The 17,797-nt window shown below is 47.2% G+C and overlaps 1 protein-coding gene across 1 annotated transcript; it reads left to right on the top strand.

Annotated features, from left to right (window-relative positions):
- The first annotated feature begins 4,079 nt into the window (after positions 1-4,079).
- PRRT1 (proline rich transmembrane protein 1) lies at positions 4,080-17,031 on the top strand. Its single transcript, XM_060270988.1, has 4 exons — positions 4,080-4,116; positions 5,068-5,492; positions 8,519-8,695; positions 15,042-17,031. Exons 1-4 carry the CDS (start codon positions 4,080-4,082, stop codon positions 15,216-15,218), a joined length of 816 nt encoding a protein of 271 aa, XP_060126971.1. The 3' UTR covers positions 15,219-17,031.
- The last annotated feature ends 766 nt before the right edge of the window (positions 17,032-17,797 follow it).

Below are 17,797 nucleotides of genomic sequence, written 5' to 3'. Positions count from 1 at the left end.
CTGCGCAGAAGGGGCGTGTGCGGTCTGCGCATGCGCAAGGTGCAAAAATCGCACATTGTGCATGCGCGAAATGGATGCTTCAACATCCGAAGGTTTCGACTTACGAAGAGTGCCACGGAACGGATCACCTTCGTAAGTCGAGGTACCACTGTGTGTGTGTGTGTGTGTGTGTGCGTGCGCGCTCTGAATAAATGGTGTGCATGCAGGCCATTACTGTAGATAGCATTATCCAGCGCACTTGAGAGCAATAGTGCTGTTTAGTGGGTGCATGGAAGGCCTGCGGAGCATGCCGCTCTGATCTCCAATGGAGGAAAGTGGCCTGGGGACTGAGGAGGAATGGCCGGAGAGGCTGCCACCCCTCGAATACGCTGCCTGAGGTGGTTTGCCTCGCCCTGCCTGGCTTGACTCTGGAATAAACAGCTGTGGGGAATGTTAGGCAAACAATGGGTCTTTGTGGAGCTAGGACAGTTGTCTCCTTCAGGATCACTGCAGGGGCGGGCAGGGAAGGCAGAGCGCTGATACCAGGCGGCTGTTGACAAATCCCACACGTTTTGGGGGCCAGGGCCAGGCTGTAAGTGTTGAAGAGTGGGCTCTCTCCAGGCACAGAAGGACAATGGGCTCCCACAGCTGCAGCCAAGAGGAGTAGAGCTGCCAGCACGGGGGATGCTGAAGCCTTAAAGCTCAACAGCCAAGCTCCTAGCTTTTATACTAGGCCCGGCCGATCCAGAGGTTTCATATTGCCTGTTGGAAGAGAGTTATTCTGAGGTCCGAGCGCACCGAACTCATGCACGGAAGGGCCACAGCTCAGTGGCAGAGCATCTGTTTGCATGCAGAAGGCCAGGCCTCAGGTTCAATCCCTGGCACCTCCAAGCAGAACTGGAAAAGGCTGGACAAATTCATAGAGGATAAGGCTACTCCATGGCTACTGGCCGCCATGGTTATGCTCTGCCTCCACAGTCAGAGGCAGCAATGCTTCTCAATGCAGGTTTCCGCAAACCACAGGAGGGGAGATGGTCCTTGTGCTCAGGTCCTGTTGGTGGTTTCCCACAGGCATGTGGTTGGCCACTGTGAGAACAGGATGCTGGAGTAAATGGGCCGCTGGCTCTTCCTTATGAAGCCATGGAGAGCTGCCACTAGTCAGCGTAGATTCATGGTTCCCAAACACTTTCCCTGTCAACAAACCACTTGAAAATAGCGGAGGGTCTTCCCGGACCACTTAACTATTTTTTTTTCCCTCTGCCTGTTGTAGCAATTGCAATGTACTGTGCTAGAGGCAGAATAGTTTCTCATTGTCTTTTTATTGCTTCTTTTATTTCTTGAATTTTCTTGCGTTACCATTTGCACTCCATGGATGTAAGAAATAAAAGGAGAAATAAAAACAGAATTAATTTTTTTTTCATGTTCGACGCAGATACGCCACAGAACACCTTGAGGAGCAATGGGGGTCCACAGACCAGTTTGGGAACCCCTGGTGTGTAGACAGTACAGAGCTGGGTCTGAATCGATATAAGCCTAGCTGCCAAGTAGCCCGTTTTTCCCGGGAAACCCCCATATTTTCTTACCATTTCCCGCTGGTCTCCCAAATGGATTTATATCCCGTAAATCCCCCGGAAAGCAGCTCCTGTAGGCAGCCATGTTTCTGGTGCCGCTCTGCCCATGTATGGGCACCGGAAATCGGGCGGCAGCGGCATCGGAAGTCGCTTCTACACATGTCCGGAAGTGCGTAGAAGTGACTTCTGGCGCTGTGGACATTTTGGAAATGGGCGCGAGCGGCACCAGAAGTCGCTTCTACGCATGTCCGGAAGTCGCGTAGAAGCGACTTCCGGTGCTGCGCCACTGCTGGTCACGGATTTTTCTATCTGGAACTTGGCAGCTATGGATATAAGCCAGCTTCCTCTGCTCCTACAAGGTGGGGGTGTCCCAGCATACCCTCCAACACAGGGATGGCATAGTATGGGATGCAATCTTCCTGGACACCATCTTCCATTTTTTAATTATCCCAATAGAATGGCAACCATTTTGGTTTCCATGATCTTGCATGATTTTGCACCACAATTTTCCCTGGAAAAAGAGGCTTTTTGGGGGGGGGCACAGTGCCCAAAACACACGTTTTGGGGTGCCACACAAGATTATAAGGGGGAAGCCTTTGGGGGGGGGAGGGTTGGAAATTGTGGTGTGAAATTACGGCGACCAAAATGGCAACCATTCTCTTGCAATAAAAAATGGGGTGTCCCCAGTCTTTCCAGGACCCTTGCTGGGTATGTTCCAGTATTGTTGGAGTGCAACTCCCATCGGCCCTAGCAAGCAAGGTGAATGATCAGGGAGGACGAGTCCAACTACCTTGGGAGGGCTACAGTTCTTCCAGACCTGTCATAGAGGCAACTCTATGTTCATAGTGGACCTTTGAGCTGCAGACCCCTGAGCCAGTGGCCAGGATGCAGCTGCTACGCCTGCTTGCTACTCCTTGCTGGCACAACTTGGTGGGCCTAGTAGGACAACCTTCACCAGCCTTGGTTCCTCTCAGGTTTTTCAGACTACAACTTCCATCAGCCCCAGCTTTGGTCCAAAGCTTCCAGAAGGTTGCCGCTTGCTCGTCTGGCAAAACCTATGAGCAACTCTTTGGGCACGTGGGGGTGGGGTGCATGGAAGGCTGAACAAAATGGCGGCAAGCGGCTGCCATTTCAGAAGGAAGCGGCAAACACCCAAGCCGGGCCTGTCGAGGCAGCACATTAGACTAGTTCCCTGCCTCAGGCCAAAGACATTTGTAATTCAGTCTCCCCAGGGTCCCTGACACACACTCTCCACTGCCTGCCTCTTTTTCACCGGTTCCATGCTACAATCGTTCTCCATCGATCCACCTCACTTTTCAGACAATTGTGATCTCCAAAAAAACAACTCGCATTGATTAAAGTGTGAGGCAGAGGCCCTGCCCTCAAGCTTGCAAACTGAAAAGACCCACAGAACGGAAGAGCGGAAGAGCGTAGCTTAGGGAAAGGCAGAGACACAAAATTAGTTACCTAATGCTGGGGAAAAGGGCTCCCCCAGGCAACCTGCTTATTCAGCATCCATCCTAATTTGCCTGCTCAAAGCTTACATGATGCTTAGTCTAGGCCAGGCTTCCTCAACCTCGGCCCTCCAGATGTTTTTGGCCTACAACTCCCATGATCCCTAGCTAGCAGGACCAGTGGTCAGCGATGATGGGAACTGTAGTCTCAAAACATCTGGAGGGCCGAGGTTGAGGAAGCCTGGTCTAGATCCAGACTTTAGAAAGCTTTCATTCTTATTTGTTTACACAGTGTGGTTATATGGCAAGGAGCGTTCATCCTGATAGACCTGCAGGGTGTTCCTACATCTTTCTTCTTCTTTGGAGGTCTTTAAGCAGAGGCTTGACAGGCATATGTCAAGAATGCTTTGATGGTGTTTCCTGCTTGGCAGGGGGTTGGACTGGATGGCCCTTGTGGTCTCTTCCAACTCTATGATTCTAGTTATAGTCATTCATTCATCTCACATTTTGCAATTTCTTTCTCTGTCACTTTCTAGACTGCAAAAAGACCTCCAGACTAGTGCCTGTAACTGATGCAATAATAGTACATTAGTGGTGGATTTATACTGGACAGCCCACCCAAAACTGGGATGTTAATCTTCCAGGACGTACTCCCATGTGAGTCATGTGCCCCACGACTCACTCTTGCCCCCCCAAGTGTTTTTTGGGGGGCGAGAGCGCAGCGCGATAGCACAGCACCCAAAATGGCCACCACAATCTCACAAAAAAACCAGGATATCCTGTTTTTTCCCAGGACACTTGGCAGGTATGCCATTCTGCAGTTCTACTGTATTTCTGCAACGTTACTATATCATTGACTTACTGCAAGCAAAGCACCCCAAAGCTTTTGCAGGTGCAAATGATATTGAAAGTGCGGCTGTGTTTAACCGCCCCAATAATATCATGAGCGCAAAGCATGATGAATGCTTATCGGGGGAAAGGGACGTCCCTTAATTGTGCAAACCTAAAGCTTGGGCCCCTCCTGCAAAATACAGACTGTGAATCTTCATTTCTGGGCTTTGTTCAATATGACAGCATGGCGTGCCTTCCTCTGCCCCTTGTACATCAGCCTGGTAAAGGTGCAGTATGGGGGAAGTAATGTCACATTGCATCTCTATGATGAGTGCTTTGATGTTTAGCTGGATTTCCATCGAAAGGGCATCCCACCAGCGTTAGAACTTATTTGAGTGAACATGAGAGGCCAAGCTAAGAGAAAAGCATACATAGGTCTGGTATGTTTGTTTGAAAAGTCGTTTTCACCAGTCATCTGAGTGCCAGAATGGGGAGAATGCGTATCTGATTTGTAGGCAACAAGAAGCTCAGGCGGATTGCAAGCACTTTGGTGGATGAGATTTGAATTCAAGACAATGTTGCTGGATATATTAAATGAATGTGCCTTTGTTCAGTTGTTGAAAGGGAGGTTTCGCGGAAAAGACACACGTAGTCCTGTTTGGGGGATTGTTGTTGTTGTTGTTTTGGGGGCGTTTCTGAACCCCTTACCAGCTAAAGTCCAATGTTTCAAATTATGCTAAAAAAATTCCTTTAGTAGCACCTTAAAGACCAACTAAGTTTTTTATTTTGGTATGAGCTTTCGTGTGCATGCACACTTCTTCAGATACACTGAAATAGGAGTCCCCAGGCACTTATGTGGAGAAGGGGTGGGGAGGGGGTGGGGAGGGGTATCACTCAGAAGGGTGGTGGAAGTGGGTGATTGACTGACTGATAGCTGTTGATGACTGAAAACGACTGCAAATGGTTTTGCATGAAAAAGCAAGGGTTGAGATGGCTGAAGATCGCTTTATCATGTATAATGAGATAAGAATCCTATGTCTCTGTTCAAACCAGGTCCCTCCATGGTTTTGAGCTTGGTGATAAGTTGTAATTCAGCAACTTCTCTTTCCAGTCTATTTCTGAAATTCTTTTAACCTCAAATTATGCTGTGCTGCTGAGTATATATTGATGCTTCTTTAATATATTTTCTTTGTGGTTCCCCCCCCCCATGTTGTCTTTTCCTTCCCCCTTAGGGCTCCCTGACTCCGTACCCCACACCTCTCCTCCCCCCTACAACGCCCCTTTGCAGCCGCCTCCTCCACCACCGCAAGATGCCCCCATCCCCGGTTACAGCGACACCCCTGCTGTCCACTCAGGCACTGCCGTCCACTCAGGCACTGCCACATTGCCCCGGCTTGGAGGGGCTGCTACCCTGCCACGCCCTCCCCCTACATCAGCCACCTTGCCACGCCCGCCACGCCACCATTCCGCTACCCTGCCGCGCCTCCCCCCGGACCCCTACATGCAGGAAACTCAGTTCAATGGAGCCCCTCAGGGCTACGTAGTGCAGACTCATCCACCAGTTGGGACCCTACCGATCGGAGGCTATATGCACCCGGGATACCCTGTCCAGCTGCAGCCGTGCACGGCATACCTTCCGGTCTACCCAGTAGGGGCGGTGAGTTGTTTATGGTTGGGGGGGGGGCAATCTGCAGTGCTTCTTATGGGTGTGATCAACTTGTGTGCAATTGCATATATGTGTGGCGCTGGGAAATAATCAAATAAATTAATTCATACCTGGAAATGGGGAAGAGAGAGCTGGAGAGTTCTTGTGGCCCTTCCCAGAGCCCAAAGGGGCAGAGAAAAGGCTGGATGTGCAGCAGGGCTTTCCTGAGAGCCAGTGTGGTGTAGTGGTTAAGAGTGGTAGACTCGTAATCTGGTGAACCGGGTTCGCGTCTCCGCTCCTCCACATGCAGCTGCTGGGTGACCTTGGGCTAGTCACACTTCTCTGAAGTCTCTCAGCCCCACTCACCTCACAGAGTGTCTGTTGTGGGGGAGGAGGGGAAAGGAGATTGTTAGCCGCTTTGAGACTCCTTCGGGTAGTGATAAAGCGGGATATCAAATCCAAACTCCTCCTCCTCCTCTTCTTCTTCTTCTTCTTCTTCTTCTTCTTCTTCTTCTTCTTCTTCTTCTTCTTCTTCTTCTTCTTCTTCTTCGGCTTCTCAGTAGGGTGATGACTTTTTCATTTTTTTCCTCAAAAATTATTTCCTGTAGCACAAATGGATGAACTTTTGCCTATTGATGACTAAAATGAGGTATATATCCCATTGAAATATTTAAAAAGGTCACACACAAACCGGTTTTAATTTTTTTTGCATGCCGTTTTACCATTTCATAAAATTGTATTAACAATTTTATAAATATTTCGTATCAAATTTGGACACAACACCACATTCCACAATGGGGAGTGTTCTTAGCAACATAGGGTACATAGCTGCCAAGTTTTCGCTTTTCTCGCGAGAAAGCCTATTCAGCATAAGGGAAAATCCCTGTAAAAAAGGGATAACTTGGCAGCTATGATAGGGTATACAAATGTCACACCTGCGCAAGGTAAAAGCCCCTTTTTGGGACCTTAAAACTCAGCCAGCAGACCCTGCCGGGCATGCTGGAAAAAGAACCTACAGGAGAGGTAGCAAAACATCGTCCTCTAGCGGCGTCTATACTGTTAATGCAGCTAAAAAAAGCTTCCTTGTGTGTTTGATGACCCTATATAATGTTGTATATATGTGACTCTAAAGCTTGGGTTCAATTTTATATCTGCTTACAGTGACTTCAAAAATGGTCAAAAAACTGATAAATTTTTTAAAATCATTTTGTGCGTGGTTTTTTAAAATCAAATCTCTTTGAAAGTAAGATTTTATCTAATCTTTAGTGAAAGCTCATCAAATTATGATACAGGGAAGTGAGGTTGTAAAAAAGTCATCACCCTACTGCTCAGCCTTCCCCCCTAACAGCTGAAATGCGGGACAGCGCAGCAGCCACAGCCACCAATTTTCCTCACATTCTGCTGCCTCCTGCTTCAATTCCAGCTTCCAGTTGTGGATAGTTTTGCTACAGTATTTCTGATCCGGATTGGAGAGAGAGTAGCAGAGAGGGTATTTAGAGGGTGCTCCCCACTTACAGTACAATTTTCCACTTACAGTACAGTGGTACCTCGGTTTATGAAGACAATTGGTTCCGGAAGTCTGTTCATAAACTGAAGCGTTCATAAACTGAAGCGAACTTTCCCATTGAAAGTAATGGAAAGTGGATTAATCTGTTCCAGACGGTCCGCGGAGAACTTAAACTGAAGCGTTCATAAACTGGAGCGAACTTTCCCATTGAAAGTAATGGAAAGTGGATTAATCCGTTCCAGACGGGTCCGCGGAGTACTCAACCTGAAGCGTACTTAACCCGAAGCATGGGTGTAATTGGTTCCGGAAGTCTGTTCATAAACTGAAACATTCATAAACTGAAGCGAACTTTCCCATTGAAAGTAATGGAAAGCGAATTAATCCGTTCCAGATGGGTCCGCGGCGTTCGTAAACCGAAAATTCGTAAACCGAGGTGTTCGTAAACTGAGGTTCCACTGTGTATATATGTGGGGTGCCAGAACAGGTGGGGAGTCACCAAAATGATGAGTTTTTGCATGCTATTGTCATTCATTTGTGCATTTTAAGGCACACTTTAACCTAGTACCTGCATTTGTGTGCACGTTATCTGGCTGGAGAACTGCACTGCAAAAATCTGGAGCAAAGTTTGAAAGGTGGCTGTGTTTCAGTCTGTGCGTTGTTTTGGAGAGTGTGCTTTTTGGCAGGTTTGCCTTTTAAATTATGATTATGATTTTATTTATACCCTGCCCATCTGGCTGGGATTCCCCAGCAACTCTGGGCAGCATTTGTTGTTTAGTCGTTTAGTCATGTCCGACTCTTCGTGACCCCATGGACCAGAGCACAACAGGCACTCCTGTCTTCCACTGCCTCCCGCATTTTCGTCACACGTAAAAACATAAGTGAATACAGTGGTCCCTCAACTTACAAATTTAATCCGTTCCGAATGGACCTTCGTAAGTCGAAAAAATCGTAAGTAGAAGCCTATGGGGGGATTTTAAAATTTCGTAAGTCAAAAAAATCCTATCTAAACCGCATCCAAAATGGCGGATGGAGCTCCGTTCGTAACTCGAAACATTCGTTAGTTGAGTTATTCGTAAGTCGAGGTACCACTGTATCTAAAAACCTTAAGTGAATCAAGATTCTTCCCCATCCCTAGAACCCTGTCTCCCACCTGCATCCCGAAGTGGTACAGTTCTGGAAGTGTTTATTCACATATATTGTGCCATTCATGTGCCTGGTGCGTTACTAACAGCAGTTAGGCCGGGCCTATGCTTTCCGAGGGGTTTACAATATGAAATCCACCTGAGTGTGCTGAATGCTCTAGGCCAGGCATCCCCAAACTGCGGCCCTCCAGATGTTTTGGGACTACAGCTCCCATCACCCTTAGCTAACAGGACCAGTGGTCAGGGATGATGGGAATTGTAGTCCCAAAACATCTGGAGGGCCGAGTTTGGGGGTGCCTGCTTTAGGCCACCTTTGATACTCCCGGAGAGAAGCAAAACGGAGATTCCTTCCTCCCGTGACATGGGCTTTTCTCCCCTCTTGCTTGCAGGCCTACCCTCAGGCCAACCCTCCTCCTCCACCATCTCTGTCCCCTACACAGATGACCCCCGGCATCGCCATCCTGGAACCGAGGCGCCCGCCCCACGATTACCTTCCCATCGCAGTCCTCACCACCATCTGCTGCTTCTGGCCCACGGGGATCATTGCTATCATCAAGGCCGTGCAGGTGAGCGACCAGCTGAGGAAGAGAAGAGGGGAGGGACAAGAATCATAGAACTGTAGACTTGGAAGGAAACCTAGTCCAACTTCCTGCAATGCAGGAATCTTTCAGGACTCGAACCCACGACCCTGGGATCATGAGTCTTATGCTCTACCGGCTGAGCTATCCGTACAAGGCCCTGTTCAGCTCAGGACCAGGTTACTTGAGGGGTTGCCTTATCCCTTGTAAACCCAGTAGATTGCTGCAGGCTACAGGAGAGCTTCTCCTGCAAAGATCCCAGAAACCTGCTACGCAGTAACTCAGAGCAGGGCTTTTGGTGGGGCTGGCTTTGTTCTGTGGGAAAGCCTTCATGTCAAGATACAACCAGCACTTACTACAGTAGTGCCTCGCAAGACGAATTTAATTCGTTCCACGAGTCAATTCGTTTTGCGAAAAATTCATCTTGCGAATCGCGGTTTCCCATAGGAATGCACTGAAATTTCTTTTTTTGACCATAGGAACGTATTAATTAAATTTTTCGCAAAACGTATTCGTCTTGCGAGCCACCATCAGATTGCAAAACACATTCGTCTTGCGGAAAATTTGTCTTGCAGGGCATTCGTCTTGCGAGGTACCACTGCATCTGCATTCTTCCCATACTATGGAATCCATTCCTGTTCCAACAGGCTTTCTCAGTGGGATAAATGGGTCTTTAAAACAAGTGTCTACTTCGTTAGGGTTTCAGTCTTATTTAAAATGTATTTCTATTTCTGTGTGCGTGGCGGGGGGGGGGTTGCATTAGCAAACCAAAACCAAAACCTAATGCTCTTCTAGGCTGCATCAACAGAAGTATAGTGTCCAGATCAAGGGAAGTAATAGTCCCACTCTATTCTGCCTTGGCCAGACCACACCTGGAATACTGTGTCCAATTCTGGGCACCTCAGTTTAAGAAGGATGTTGACAAGCTGGAAGGTGTGCAGACGAGGGCAACCAAGATAATAAAGGGTCTGGAAACCAAGCCTGATGAGGAATGGTTGAAGGAGCTAGGTACGTTTAGTCTGGAAAAGAGGAGACTGAGAGACGATATCTTAGTCAATCATCTTCAAATATCTCAAGGGCTGTTGCCAGGGCTGGATTTAGGTTTGATGAGGCCCTAAGCTACTGAAGGTAATGGGGCCCTTTATATGTGATATTTTAGGGAGCAGGCTAGCAGGCGGGGCCCATTACCTACATCATAGGAGCCTATCGCAACACAAAACACTGTTGATGTATGTACATTTTATTTTATTTGTTTTTTATCTTATATTTTGGAAAAGTACGTCCAGTTTTTTTCCCCTTTAAATTTTTTGGGGCCCTAAGCTATAGAATCATAGAATCATAGAGTTGGAAGAGACCACAAGGGCTATCCAGTCCAACCCCCTGCCAAGCAGGAAACACCATCAAAGCATTCTTGACATATGCCTGTCAAGCCTCTGCTTAAAGACCTCCAAGAAGGAGACTCCACCACACTCCTTGGTAGCAAATTCCACTGCCGAACAGCTTTTACTGTCAGGAAGTTCTTCCTAATGTTTAGGTGGAATCTTCTTTCTTGTAGCTTGAATCCATTGCTCCGTGTCCGCTTCTCTGGAGCAGCAGAAAACAATTTTTCTCCCTCCTCTATATGACATCCTTTCATATATTTGAACATGGCTATCATATCACCCCTTAACCTTCTTCTCTTCTCCAGGCTAAACATACCCAGCTCCCTAAGCCATTCCTCATAAGGCATCATTTCCAGGCCTTTGACCATTTTGGTTGCCCTCTTCTGGACACGTTCCAGCTTGTCAGTATCCTTCTTGAACTGTATAGCTTGTTTAGCTTATACATAAATCCGGCACTGGCTGTCACATGGAAGATGAAGCAAGTTTGTTTTCTCCTGCTCTTGAGTGAATCGATCCAATGGCTTCAAATTACAAGGAAGGAGATTGTGACCAAACATCAGGAAGAACTTCCTGACAATAAGAGCTGTTTGACAGTGGAATGGTCTCCCCCCCCCAGGGGGGGTTGTGGATTCTCCTTCCTTGGAGGTTTTTAAGCAGAGGTTGGATGGCTGCCGGTCTTGGAAGCTTTAGTTGAGATTCCTGCTTTGCAGGGTCCCTTCCAAATCTACCATTCTATGAGTCTATGGAACTATTTTCCTATAATCATAGAACAGTAGAGATGGAAGGGAGCCCGTGGCTCGTCTTGTCCTGCCCCCTGTAATGATGAATCGCAGCTAAAAGAACCCCTGATAGACTGCCATCCAACATCCATTTAACAACCTCCAATGAAGGACAGTCCACCACCTTCCGAAGTAGACCGTTCCACTGTTAAACAGTTGGTCGACAACCCTCATCGTTCCTTGGCAGCTTTCCCAATGGTCAGGAATGATGGGAGTTGTAGTTCAACGACATCTTGGTCGCAATGATCACGGCTGTTGCGCAACCCTGCTTGGCTGCCCTTGAAACTGATCCAGAAACTCCAGCGGGTCCTTGCCACAGCATCACATTCATCCAGTGCTTTGCCAGCTGCACTGGCTCCCGGTGGAGTGCAGGGTCAGGTTTAAGGTGCTGGTTTTGACCTTTAAAGCCTTATGCGGCTTAGGACACTCGTACCTACGGGACCACCTCTCCTGGTATGCCCCGCAGAGGACGTTAAGGTCCACAAATAATAACATACTGGAGATCCCGAGTCACAAGGTGGTTAGACTGGCCTCGACCAGGACCAGGGCCTTCTCAGTAACAGGCCCCGACCTGGTGGAACGCTCACTCTCAGGAGACTAGGGCCCAGCAGGAGTTGTCATCTTTTCGTAGGGCCTGAAGACAGAGCTGTTCTGCTTGGCCTTTGGACTGACTCAGTCTGACCCCGGTGTTACCCTCCCCTAAGGTTTTATCCTATTTAAATGAGGTTCCATTTGTAGATTCCTAATTTTAAAATTGAATTTTAACATTGTATTTAATCTGTATTTTAATTGAATTGTCTCTTTTATGTTTGCTTTGATATTCTTGTTGTTAGCCACCCTGAGCCCAGTCTTGACTGGGAAGGGCGGGGTATAATAATAATAATAATTATTATTATTATTATTATTAATGCGGTCAATGGGCTTGAATAGGGTGGCAACCGACACCGTTGCTGTTAAAGGTCTTAATCTTGTCACGACGGTAAATCCTGTCCCAGGTTGTGAGCGATAAGCCACCCTTTCTCATCCGCAGAAACGTGCTGAAGATTTTGAGGAATATTGCAAGGAGTTAAAATGGGGGGAAAGGAAACAGTTTTAATTCCTCAGGAACATATGCTCGGCGCACTCCCTGTTCACGTCTGGCTGGCACTCCTCACCTCCCACACGCATACACATTTTGTACTCAGTCGCTTCGTTCTGTGCTCTGGAAATAATCCCGTGCTTGAGAGGAGGCTGGCAGCCATTTTGCCAAGCTGGAAGAGCGCAAGGTTTCTTGCCTCCAGCTGAGGTGCCGAGTCCATCTCTGCCTGCCTGCCTGCCCGCCCGCCCACCCATAAAGGATAAATAGCATGTAACTCTGGTGCTTGGCGGCCGCTGACTCCTACTCAGAGAGAAAAGTGTTCTGGGAACATGCTATAAAGATGACAACGTTGGAAAAGTGCTCTTGGAGCAATTTATAAAAGCTACAAACTGGTTTTTGCTACAGTCCTAAATGGAGTTAACTAGACCAGGGGTCAGCAAACTTTTTCAGCAGGGGGCCGGTCCACTGTCCCTCAGACCTTGTGGGGGCCGGACTATATTTTGAAAAATTATATGAACGAATTCCTATGCCCCACAAATAACCCAGAGATGCATTTTAAACAAAAGGACACATTCTACTCATGTAAAAACAGCAGGCAGGCCCCACAAATAACCCAGAGATGCATTTTAAATAAAATAACACATTCTGCTCAAGTAAAAACATGCTGATTCCTGGACCGTCCGCGGGCCGGATTTAGAAGGTGATTGGGCCGCATCCGGCCCCCAGGCCTTAGTTTGGGAACCCCTGAACTAGACACTAAGCTAAGGGTGGGGAAATGTTTTCAGCCTGAAGGCCACATTGCCTCATAGGCAATACCTTCAGGTGAGGGGGGGGTAGATGTCAGTGATGGGTGGGGCTACAGGCAAAAGTGGGTGGGGCGACAGATGTGACTCTTCCCTTTATAGTTTGGCTACATCCCAGTTACGCATAGGTAGACCTTCCAAGTGTCCCTATTTTCCAAGGGACTGTCCAGATTTACAGAAGCCATCCCGGTTTCTGACTTGATCCTGGAATGTCATGCCTTTCCTTGTTGTTGTTTAGTCGTTTAGTCGTGTCCGACTCTTCGTGATCCCATGGACCAGAGCACGCCAGGCACTCCTGTCTTCCACTGCCTCCCGCAGTTTGGCCAGACTCATGTTGGTAGCTTCGAGAACACTGTCCAACCATCTCGTCCTCTGTCGTCCCCTTCTCCTAGTGCCCTCCATCTTTCCCAACACCAGGGTCTTTTTCAGGGGGGGTCTTCTCTTCTCATGAGGTGGCCAAAGTTTTGGATACTTTGGCCTTTCCTTAGGACATCCCTATTTTCATCAAAGAAAACTTGGAGGGGACATCTCTATTTTCATCAGAGAAATGTTGCAGGGTTTGCATAGGTCAAGGGGTTTCCATACATATACCTCTCTCTATCCAGACAAGCATAAGGGATTCTCACAGTTCAGTGACACATTCCAGGCAAAGGAGGCCATGGGAGCAGGGATGGTGAGGGCTGTGGCTTGGAGAGAATCCTGAGGGCCACATCGAAAGACCCAGACGGTCATATTTGGGCCATAGGCCTAAGACTCCCCACTCCTGGTCTAAGCATTTGAACACAATGGGGTGTGTTTCTTTGTATAGCTTATGGCTGATAATCATTTCTTCTCCCAGGGAATCCTGGGAATTGCAGTTCCACCCTCTGAGTTTATTACTTGTCCTGGCCTCCCCTTGTCCCTCTTCTGTTTAATTTCCCTTTACACACTTGGGGCCCAGTTTCCACACTGGGGTACAGTGGTGCCTCGCTTAACGAATGCCCTGCTTAACGAAATTTCCGCTTAATGAAAGTTTTTTTCTAGTTGCCTTGCTAGACGAATTCGTTTTATGAAAAATTCATCTAGCGAATCGCGGTTTCCCATAGGAATGCATTGAAATTCAATTAATGCATTCCTATGGGCAAAAAAATAAAATAAAAACATTCAATGCATTGCTATGGGATTCGCTAGACGAATTTTTCGTTATAAGAAAAGACCCGTGGAACGAATTAAATTCGTCTAGCGAGGCACCACTGTAGTTTGTTCTCTTTCAAGGTTAAGTTATCTGGAGCTGAGCAGCACAGAGCGGAAGTTCCAGCCAGACTATTTATTTATTCATTGTTCTGTAAAACATAGGCTTCTGGACAACTTGCAGAGAATTAAAAACAGCTTTTGAAAGTCAAAAATATAAATAAAATACCGCAAAGATGCCACAATAAATCCATAACCAGCACAGAGAACAAAATCCATAGACAACCACAATAAATTAACGGAGCTATTTGGAAAGCTGAAACCATATTAAAAAAATAAAGGTAAAGGGACCCCTGACCATTAGGTCTAGTCGCGGACGACTCTGGGGTTGCGGTGCTCATCTCCCTTTACTGGGCGAGGAAGCTGGCGTACAGCTTCTAGGTCATGTGACCAGCATGTCTAAGCCGCTTCTGGCGAACCAGAGCAGTGCACAGAAATGCCGTTTACCCTCCCTATTTATCTACTTGCACTTTGATGTGCTTTCGAACTGCTAGGTTGGCAGGAGCTGGGACAGAGCAACGGGAACTAACCCTGTCGTGGGGATTCGAACTGCCAACCTTCTGATCAGCAAGCCCAATAGGTTCTGTGGTTTAACCCACAGCGCCATCCGCGTCCCTATCAAAAAAATAAACAACCCTTAAAACAGTCCAGCGGATAAAAACAGGGACAGGGAAGAGATGAACAGTCTAACAAAGGCTAACAAAAAATGGGAGGATATTAAAAGGGCCTGGGAGCTCTTCCCCCCCCACACACACTGACCACCCCCAAATCTATTGCAGAGTCCTGGGGGAACCCCCAGAACAGGCAAACCTATGCTCTTTTAAAAAATTTTTTTGGGGGGGGGTTATTGGATTGTTGTTTTTATTTTGATTATGTATTTTGTGGTTTTATATTTTGATTTTATTCTGTGAATCACCCTGAGACCTCCGGGTATAGGGTGGTGTATAAATTAATTCAATCAATCAATCAATCAAATAATTGGGTTGTATGTTTTGTAAACTGCTCAGAAGCCTATTTTGGCATTAAACAGCACACGAAATAACCATTCTACTCTCACTTCAGGTGCGGACTGCAGTTGCCCGCGGCGACATCGTATCAGCAGAAATTGCCTCACGAGAGGCCCGCAACTTCTCCTTCATCAGCCTGGCTGTGGGCATCGCGGCCATGGTCCTGTGCACAATCCTCACTGTAGTGATCATCATCGCTGCCCAGCACCATGACAATGACTGGGACCCTTAGCGCCCGGCAGCCTTGCCTTCCGACTCCTCCTGTGCCCCTGGCAATTGGTGTCAACAGCCCTGGAAGGAAAACGACAACACACCCCGGCAACCGTTGCTCCCAAGGATGGTCCTTGGCAACCGTCTCCCCTGCGGTCCTTAGCAACCGTCTCCTCCCCCACCGCCAACAATACTTGGAATGCTTGGTAACCGTCTCCCCCAAAGCTCTCGGCAGTATTAATGGTACCTATTCAGCAAAATGACTTCCGGAAGACGATATTCAGACTGAATGCTGACACACCCGAGGGGGTCCGTCAGCTGGGGCTTCTCGCAACAAATTTTCCATCCTGCCGGTTTTTAATTTTTTTTATTTTAATCCAGAGTACTTTGCTTGCTTCTTTCCTTCCCCAAAGAGTAGGCTCCGCTCTCTCGCGCCCATGGCAACAGCCGCCTTCCTTCTGCTGCATTCTGCATGCATCCGACTGCCCGTTTAACAGGACAATGCATCACACCTGTGTATTCATTAAGCATTATCCCTTTGTATCCACAATTGCTTTCTGGTAGTTCCACCATGTGAAATAAGGCCAAATAAGATGCTCTGCCAATGTTGCTGCTGTTCCATCAGACAATTCTCCCTTCCTTGCAGGAGGAGGTGGAGTGACCGAATATTGGGGGCAGTTTGAACCTCTTACCTCCCTTTTATTTTGTTTTCCATCCGAATCCACCCTTCCTCTCTGCACTAAATAATACAGCCTCGCTCTGTTGTCTTTTAGCTCTCCGTTTTAGATAGGAACCCCTTCTAAAATAGGTTGATTCCCAAACCGTTATTCAAGATAGCGGTCAAAAATATTCACGTGCAGTTAGGAAGCCAAAGCCTTCCCTTCACCATTTCATTTGGGCATCTGCTTCTAGCTGCCCAGCCCTTCTTGAGCTTTCCCTGTATTGCTTTAAAGGATCTCTTCGGCAGTTCAGATCCCCGCGACGGAGTGAGCTCCCGTTGCTCGGTCCCAGCTCCTGCCAACCAAGCAGTTTGAAAGCACATCAAAGTGCAAGTAGATAAATAAGTTGCACTCCAGCGGTAAGGTAAACGATGTTCCCGTGCGCTGCTCTGGTTTTGCCAGAAGCGGCTTAGTCATGCTGGCCACATGACCCGGAAAAACTGTCATGCTCCCTCGGCCAGTAAAGCGAGATGAGAGCCGCAACCCCAGAGTCGTTTGCGGCTGGACTTAACTGTCAGGGGTCCTTTACCTTTGCCTTTACCTAAGGGACCCACAAGGATAAATCTAGTCCAACCCTCTGCAATGCAGGAATCTTTCACCCAATGTAGGGCTCAAACTCACAACCTTGTGATGAAGAGTCTCCCACTCTACTGACTGAGCTATCACACAAAGCCTTGTATGTAGCCAGTTATTCGGATTCCTACCCACTCTCTTCTCAATGCTTGTGGGTAGATTAAAATATAGCCATCTCTTATCCACATTGCTTGCCTTACAAGCTGGGTTTATAGAGGTAATAAACAGTCACTTAAAACTTTCATTTGGAGAGCAAGGCCGTTCCTTGGCTGCCATATGAAAAACATACCACAACCACTTTTAGTTATTTTTTATTTGTTAAAAAGCAAAAAGAAATAGGTGGAGAATGGGCAAAATATGGGGAACAAGCAGCAGAGCCTCAAAAAACAGGGTGTGACAGTGGTATTTCCCGTGAGCAAGGCAGAAGCCAGGGCAAGACTGCAAGAAAGGCATTTTGACTTGTACGGAGTAACCCAGTGAGGCCTAGTCTACGGTTTGCAAGCACTTCAGACTGCAGCTGCGGGGAGTGCGGAGATTTCACTTTTTTAAAATAAAAATAAAAATAAACTGATCCCCTACTTTAATGACACCTTGTAAATAGTGCCCATGTGATGTAATGGCAAAGCGTATGTATCTTAGCAGCATTTTTATCCTGTTCTTCAACCAAAAATGACTCCCGAGCCCCAGAGCGGCTTATAAGTATCAGTGATAAGACTAAGAGTAGTGGCTGGGGAGACTCAGCCAGATGGGCGGGGTACAAATAATAAATTTATTATTATTATTATTATTATTATTATTATTATTATTATTATGAACATGTAAGAGTATACAGTATTTGACTTTGACCACTTGGCTGCATGACCGTCTCACGGCCTGACCTACCTCACAGGGTCGTGGTGAGGATTAAACACAGGAACCATGTATTCTGTCCTTAGCTCTTTGAAGGAAGGATGGGATTTTTTAAATAGAAAATGTAACGAACAGCAGGAGAAGAGATGGACGAGACCCTTCTTATGGAAGATAAGTTTCTATCAGGGCTTCCTGATAGACAGGACTTCCCAAACTATGGTCCACAGACAACCCGCAAGCTTCATTCGCAGGGTCTGCAGTATGTCTGTGGATTTGTGCTTGAGGTTGGGAGATGGCACATCCGTCATATCAAATAGCCATGTTGCTTTTTAAATTGAATTTTAGTCACTGCTTTTCTTTCTTATGGCTTACTGTATTGACACAACAAAATAAATACAATATATAGGAGACAAAAGCAGCAAAAAACAAAAGCTAAAAACCTTCCCTAGAAATCATACAG

The sequence above is a fragment of the Zootoca vivipara genome, chromosome 2 (assembly GCF_963506605.1).
Source record: "Zootoca vivipara chromosome 2, rZooViv1.1, whole genome shotgun sequence".
NCBI lineage: Eukaryota > Metazoa > Chordata > Lepidosauria > Squamata > Lacertidae > Zootoca > Zootoca vivipara.
Note: the sequence above shows the minus strand (reverse complement) of the source record. Positions and strands in the feature narration are given on the sequence as shown.